General features: G+C 46.5%; 1 protein-coding gene across 8 annotated transcripts in view; it reads left to right on the forward strand.

Annotated features, from left to right (window-relative positions):
* LOC143027151 (uncharacterized) overlaps positions 1 to 7674 on the forward strand; it is a 313416-nt gene extending 305742 nt beyond the window's left edge. For 7 of the 8 annotated variants that reach the window (XM_076188226.1, XM_076188225.1, XM_076188224.1 and 4 more), the window contains 2 exons: positions 2469 to 2522; positions 5378 to 7674. In XM_076188226.1, coding sequence (XP_076044341.1) covers positions 2469 to 2522; positions 5378 to 6375 — 1052 coding nt within the window. In that variant the 3' untranslated portion in view covers positions 6376 to 7674. The remainder of the gene's footprint in view (positions 1 to 2468; positions 2523 to 5377) is intronic. The other variant, XM_076188229.1, reaches the window with a different exon arrangement.
* Positions 7675 to 8224: the final 550 nt, after the last annotated feature.

Below are 8224 nucleotides of genomic sequence, written 5' to 3' on the forward strand. Positions count from 1 at the left end.
CTCCCCCTCTTTCCCTCTCCAGAAGGGAAAAGTGAAAGGAGGGTAGAGGGGGAGAGGAAAGAGGGGGGAAAGGTTGGGAGGGAAACTCCCCCTTTTCTTTCCCTCTCCCTCTATCCCCCTCTCCCACCATCCACCCCCTTTCCTCTCCCCCTCTACCTCCTCCCCTCTCCCCCTCTCCCTCCTCCCCTCTCCCCTCTCCTCTCTTTCCCTTTCCCCCTCTTTCCCTTTCCTCTTTTCTTCTCCCCCTCTTTCCCTTCTTTCCCTTCCCCTCTTTTCCTCTCCTCTCTTTGCCTTCCCCCCTCTCCCCCTCTTTCCCCCTCACCCCCTCTTTCCTACTCTATCCCTCTGAAGAGGTGGGGAGGGAAACTCTTCCCCCTCTCTTTTCCTCTCCCCTCTCTTTTCCTTTCCCCTCTTTCTCACCCCTCCCTTTCCCTCTCACCCCTGTCTTTCCCTCTCTCCCCTTTCTTTCCCTCTCTCGCTCTCCCCCTCTCTTTCCCTCTCCCCTTCTTTCTCTCTCCCCTTCTTTCTCTTTCCCTCAATCTCCCTCCCCATCTCTCTCCCCCTCCCTCTCCCTCTCCCCCTCCCTCTCCCTCTCCCCCCTCCCTCTCCCCCTCCCTCTCCCCCTCCCTCTCTCCCTCTCCCTCTCTTTCCCTCTTCCCCTCTCACCCCCTCTTTCCCTCTCCCTCTCCCCCTCTCCCCCTCCCTCTCCCCTTCCCTCTCCCCCTCCCTCTCCCCCTTCTTTTCCTTTCCCTCTCTTTCCCTCTCCCCCTTCTTTTCCTCTCCCTCTCTTTCCCTCTCCCCCTTTTTTTCCTCTTCCCTCTTCCTCTATCACCCCTCTACCCTTCTTTATCTCTCTCCATTTTTCCCTGTCCTCTCCGGAAGGGGAGACCGTGAAAGAGGAAACAGTGGATAGTGATAAGAGGGAAGAGGGGGAGAGGGTGAAGAGGGGGAGGTTGGGAGGAAGAGGGGGAGGGAGGGTGAAGAGGGGAAGAGCGGGAAGAGAGGGAGGGGAGAGGGGAAGGGGGAAAGGGAGGGAGAGGGAGGAAGAGTGAAGAGTTTCCATCTCCCCTCTTCCCCTCCCCTCCCTCCCTCTCCCCTCTTCCCCTCCCTCACCCCCTCTCTCTCCTTTCCTCTCCCTCCCTCTCCCCCTCTCCCCCTCTTCCCCTCCTTCCCCTCCCTCTCCGCCTCTTCCCTCTTCCCCTCTTCCCCTCCCCTCCCCTTCTTCCCTCTCCCCCTCTTACCCCTTCCGTCTCCTATTCTCATCATCATCATCATCATCATCTTCTTTGTCCTCCTCTTCCTCCTCCTCATCATCATCTTCGTCCTCTTCCTCTTCGTCCTCCACAGCCAGTTACTTTTTCTTTCTCCATTCATTGAATAGACGAGATGGCCTCTTTCTTTATACCTTTGGATTGTCAGAAACAGAAGCTCCATGGAAAGGAAGCGGGGGAGAGGGGGAGAGGGGGAGGGGGAGGGGGGAGGGAGGCTGTCCCCCTCGAACTTCACCGTGATGCATCCTCGAGTCTTTGTGTGTTAGGGTAAGGAACGTTTACGAAGAACAAACGTTTGGGGCTGAAGAACATTTGTATCTAAGGTGTAAAAACATTAGTTTCTTGATAAAGAAAGAACACTCATTTGCTCCTAAGGTCAAGAAACGTTTGCAGAGTTGGTGTAAGAAACGTTAGTTTCTTGATAGAAATAGAACGCTTTAGAACCATTTGCTCTTTAAGGTCAAGAAACGTTTGCAGAGCTGGTGTAGAAACGTTAGTTTCTTGACAGAAAAATACACTGTAGAACCATTTGCTCTTTAAGGTCAAGAAACGTTTGCAGAGTTGGTGTAGGAAACGTTAGTTTCTTGACTGAAAAAGAACATTCTAAAACGTTTTCAGAGTTGGTGTAGGAAACGTTAGTTTCTTGACAGAAAAAGAACACTCTAGAACCTAAACCTTAAGGTCAAGAAACGTTTGCAGAGTTGGTGTAGGAAACGTTAGTTTCTTGACAGAAAAAGAACACTCTAGAACCTAAACCTTAAGGTCAAGAAACGTTTGCAGAGTTGGTGTAGGAAACGAACGTACCTGAGAAACGTTTGTTATTCCCTCACCATCTGGTCTTTCTTCCTTCGTCCTTTTAACACCACGCCCTATCTTGACCTATCACACTCTTCTGCTGCAGTGCTGGGTAGCAAATGCCCTTCCGCCTTAGCAAAGTGAGAGACCGTGGCCTTGAGAGCCTGCAGGGTCACTCAACCTCCTCCTTCAGTAAGGAGGTCCTTCCTCTTCAGGATGGGACCTGAAACCAAAGACCCCAAATTTTGCTGAGTGGCAGATCCCACAAGGTAACGTCCCTCCTCCTCCTCCTCCTCCTCCTCCTCCTCCTCCTCCTCCTCCTCCTCCTTCTCCTCCTCCTCCACTAGTTCGTCCTCGATCTCACTTCTTGCTATAGCTGAGCTTGGCTTCTATCACTTACAGGCTGGGGCATGTGTGACCTCGCCCTTGACCTAAGCCTGAGGTCAGGTCACAAAGGTAAGAAGAGGTTCATACATCGCGCTGTAACGGTCCAACCCAACCCAACCCACCCTTGTTCCAAAATAGACCTCATCCTCGTCCTCATCCTAGTCCTCGTCCTCGTCCTCATCCTCATCATCGTCCTCATCCTCGTCCTCATCCTCGTCCTCATCCTCATCCTCATCCTCATCCTCATCCTCGTCCTCATCCTCGTCCTCGTCCTCGTCCTCATCCTCATCCTAGTCCTCATCCTCGTTCTCATCCTCATCCTCATCCTTGTCCTCATCCTCATCCTCATCCTTATCCTCATCCTCGTCCTCATCCTCATTCTCGTCCTCGTCCTCATCCTCGTCCTTATCTTCATCCTCGTCCTCGTCCTCTTCCTCGTCCTCATCCTCGTTCTCATCCTCATCCTTATCCTCGTTCTTATCCTCATCCTCGTCCTCATCCTCGTCCTCACCCTCATCCTCGTCCTCATCCTCACCTCGTCCTCATCCTCGTCCTCATCCTCATCCTCGTCCTCATCCTCATCCTCCGCCTAACACGTAGTCTTCCTTGCATTAATTCGTGCGATAGAAACATTGGAGTCGATTGTTGTGTCCCATTCTGTTACCTTCATGCATTCATTATGGACACAGGCTGACACATGTACACACAAGCATGCGCACACACGCACACAGACACCCCCCCACACACGCACACACACACACACACACACACACACACACACACACACACACACACACACACACACACACACACACACACACACACACACACACACACACACACACACACAGAGACTGCAGCAGATCCGAGGTGAATACACACACACACACACACACACACACACACACACACACACACACACACACACACACACACACACACACACACACAGACTGCAGCAGATCCGAGGTGAATACACACACACACACACACACACACACACACACACACACACACACACACACACACACACACACACACACACACACACACACACACACACACACACACACACGTGCGCAAGCTCACACAACACGTACACACAACTACCCACACTCATACCTATCCACACCCACATCTACCCACAGCCACACACCTACCCATACACACCCACCCACACCTACCCACACCCACACCTATCCACACCCACACCTGTCCACACCCACCCACACACCTACCCATACACACCTACCCACACCTACCCACATCTACACCCACCCACACCCACACCTACACCTACCCACACCTACACCTACCCACACCTACACCTACCCACACCTACACCTACCCACACCTACACCTACCCACACATCCTTACACCCACACCTACCCATAACCACACCTACACCTACCCACACCTATCCACACCCAAAGACTGTATTAGTGACGCATGCGCATCACGACTCTGCGCTTGTTCTAGAATCTAGAACGTCCAGACCGCCCCCCCCCCCGTGTCTCGTGCATGTCATCTAACTCGTGTTCAGTCTGTCGGTAGAAATCTAGGAAATCGCATCCTGACTCTTGTACCAAGAGCTGACATACTAGAAAATAAGGACTTTATCTAGCATTTCCTTTGTAAAGTGTGTACAAATATTGATCTCTTTGAACAACATACTCATATGAACACACATGAACACACAATAATATATATATATAATATATATATATATATATATATATATATGTATATATATATATATGTATATATATATATATATATATATATATATATATATGCAATGAAAACACTAGGAACGTGTGTTTTATATATGCAAGGTAACCACTTTAGAAAATAAACGGAGCAGTGGGCTTTCGTATATTACATCCAGTGTAATTTACACTGGATGTAATATACGAAAGCGCTCTGCTCCATTTGTTTATTTTCTAAAGTGGTTACTTTGCATATATATATGTATATGTATATATGTATATATATGTATATATATATATATATATATATATATATATATATATATATATATATACTACCACATACTACACATTTTTTTAAACTTCAGTGTGCTTTCGTTGTTATTTTTTTTTATCAAGATGTGCGTGTTTGTGTGTAATTTTGTATTAATTCTAAACGTTATGTATACTGTATATGTTCATGTATGTATATATAGATATGTGTACATGTACATGTATACAGTATGGAAGTGTATACTTATGTATATACACATGTATACACATATGATGATTACTCATGCATATACGGCTTGCTGATGTTAGTATCTCGACCTCTTAGGCTGGATGTCCGAGATCACGCCCTGCTCATGGGATGGAAAATTCACTAACATAGCAAGCTGTTACTGCTTCCCTTGAGCAAGGAGATGAATGTGTGGAGTCTGTGAGGTCCCAGCATTACTCAAAAGTCGGACAGTATGAGCTCTGAGCTCTTATCCGGGGGGAGTAATAGCTGACGATCACTAGTCCAACACGTGGTCCAAGACCAATGGCGAATCACGTTCATTTATCAAGACAGCCAAACACAGACCCATAGACAGTGACAGACAAATACGAGTGTATATATATATATATATATATATATATATATAATATATATATATATATATATATATATATTATATATATATATATATATATATATACGGATTGCAGAAGCTACACACAATATTGGCCAGCCCGACACAAACACACACACACACACACACACACACACACACACACACACACACACACACACACACACACACACACACACACACACACACACACACACACACACACACTAAATGTTTATATGGAAATATATATATCATAAGAGAGAATTAACGTGTATCAGCATATTGTTCCATGCATTAGTGTTCAGTGTTGTAACGTTACCCGTCTCCCCTTCACAGGTGCGATTATGGTGAGTTACGACGACTCGGACACAGACACCGAAGGCTCCAGTAACGCCGGTCAGGGCTATCGGTACCTTCTTCGCCGAGGCTCTGCCCCGTGCCGCCTGCAGAGCGACCCCCTCGGAGGAGCTCCCGGAGGGTCAGAGTTCTCCTACTTGCTACTACAGGAGGAGCCGAGTCTTCCCGAGAGCTCAAGTCAGATGGTGGTGGCCGAGCTCCACTCTCAGAGCTACATGGACAGCCCCCAGGAGTCCCGCAGGTGCGGCGACGCTTCCTTCTACAGGAGGGATAGCGTGGCGACGTCGCTCTTCGGCAGGAGGAAGACGATCCTGAGCAGTCTGGCCGAGAGCACAAAGTCTCTCTCGCAGAGAACGCTCACTCGGTCGGGTAGCTTGGACAGGCTCTTCGACCATGTGCAGAGGAAGGACGCTCCTGAAGAAGTCTGTGTGACGTATAAGGCGAGTGACAGGTCCTTGTACCAAGCTCTGAGCTTCAAACGGCCTCCGACGGGGAGCTCGAGCAAGATAAATATTGTCGCGGGACTTGACCGTCGAGCGTCAAAGAGAGAAAACCTCAATTTCTACCGTCGGGATCGACCGTATGTTAGCATTCCTAAAGACAGTGGCATTCTTGAAGAGCCTAAGGAGGAAGAGGAGGAGGAGGAGAGAGGAGAGGAGGAGGAGGAGAGAGGAGAGGAGTTACAAAGAGGTGACAGTGGTGGCAGCGGTGGAAGTGGTGAGAGAGTAGGAATGGGGAAAGTGAACAAGGAGTGGGTTGTAGGCTATAAGGTTGAAAGTGAGGGTCATGGGAGCATTAATAGAGTGACTAGTACGGATAGTATGGGTAGTACCGGAAGTCGAAGTACTAGTCATGTGACCTTCTTCACTGGTACTAATCCTCCAATCGCCAGCTACCACTCGAAGACCCAACGGCAGGTCAGCCTCGACGAAGGAATAGGCGCGGATTGTATCCTCGAGGATTTGGAGTGTGAGTAGTGAGGTACCCACATTCTCTTACATGTGGAGGTACCTTTCCGGAGACTGTGATGGTGGCCTTCATGTACGAATTTGGTGACGAGCAAACCTTTACAACAGTTCTCCTTTTTCCCCTACGAATTTACTCACGTACTCAAAATATGAGACTGCATGGGGGAAAAAATGTACATAAATGTATATTGTAAACAACCTTAATGAATATGGGTTGGACCTCAGACCACGGACGGACCGAGGAGGCTGGACTCGTTGCAAGAAAAAGAAAGAAAGAAAAAAAAAGGTGCTTCGTCTTTGGGTATATTTTGTAATTCAAGTATCCGAAAACATTGTGATTTTAATTTATAGATCTGTATTTAAATGATTACATTTCTCTTTTCGGGTGATACGTCGTGACATTTATAGTATTTCTAAGATGTTGACTAACCAAAGCCTGCATTCTGTACTATAAGGTTCCTATGACAAAGTTGCACATTTGTGAAAATGAATATTATTTATTCAACATGCCCAGCCTGTGACACAAATTACTTGGACATACAGGTTTAATTGTAATCATCATTGACAGTGTTTAGTATGTTTGTATGTATGCCATGTATATATATATATGTATATACATATACACGTATGTATATATGTGTGTGTGTATGTGTGTGTGTATGTCTCTCACATACAACTAGATGTATATAACTTTTCCAACATTGATATGAGTTCACGTATGAACACAGTTGTACTTTCATATCATTGTATGAACTTTTTTCTAAGTGACAACAAACACTTAGAAACCAGTTTCATTTGAACTAACGCTCTGAACAGAGAAACGTAAAAAGAAGTGATAGTGGACTTACTGTACATATTTATTTTTAGATATTCCTAATTCTAGAATCGTAAACAACTAGTCAAGCGCGTTGTCCTAGCCTCGCCTTATCACACGTATTCTCTAGAAATGAGGAGAAAACTGGAGAGAGGGGGAGGGATGGGGGTCCTGACTGCGTTGGCTTAGATGATTGACTTCTCACGTAGACTGACAATATTTCATTCCTTTCTTCCTGACGACACGTAGCCCGGAGAATAGCAAGTTCGTATTGACTGACGTATATAGCTTTAAACTATATCTATATCTACAGCCGACGACACAGGAAGGGAGCGATCTCGGTATGTGAAAAGAGAAGAGACAAATTTCGTACTCGTATCAGGGTAACATTCGTTTCTCAAAGTTTAAGTTTAGGGGGAAAGGCTGAGCAAGAGAGTGTGTGTACTGAATGAGAGTCTTCCCAGGACTGTGAATAAAGAATGACGTGCATGTAACCTTGGAGTTTTATTGAACCTAAAAATCCCAGCGGCTCGTCGCAACGGACAGGGATTTGCCCTATCACGGGTTACCTCCCCGTGGACTTGGAACGCAAATGATGAAATCTATCGCCAATTGTCCTGTTATCTTTCAGTGATCTAACTATGCGAAAGCATCCATCTTTAGTGTTTTATATCTTTGTGTATATTGTCTTACACAGACTATATTACCTTTATATAACCTACTCTTTTTGGGGGGAAGGTAGAATAAATAATTATCCTTTTGTTCTTGATGAGATTGGTTACGGGCTCGGAAAAAAAAACAAAAAACGACGACATTGGGATTTCAATATCCGATATTCGTCTACACGAAATCGCAAGAGGTTAAATAAATTGAGGAATGCCACAAGTGATACAACGTCCACATTGTGCTACAACATGCCATAATGTGCCACAACGTGCCATTATATGACACGTGCCACATGCCAAATAATGCCATGTGCTATAACGTGCCATGGCGTACCACAAACGTGCTATAACGTGCCACAAATGTGCAACAATGTGCCAC

The sequence above is a fragment of the Oratosquilla oratoria genome, chromosome 7, assembly GCF_046742065.1.
Source record: "Oratosquilla oratoria isolate Oo_2021 chromosome 7, ASM4674206v1, whole genome shotgun sequence".
Taxonomy (NCBI): Eukaryota; Metazoa; Arthropoda; class Malacostraca; order Stomatopoda; family Squillidae; genus Oratosquilla; species Oratosquilla oratoria.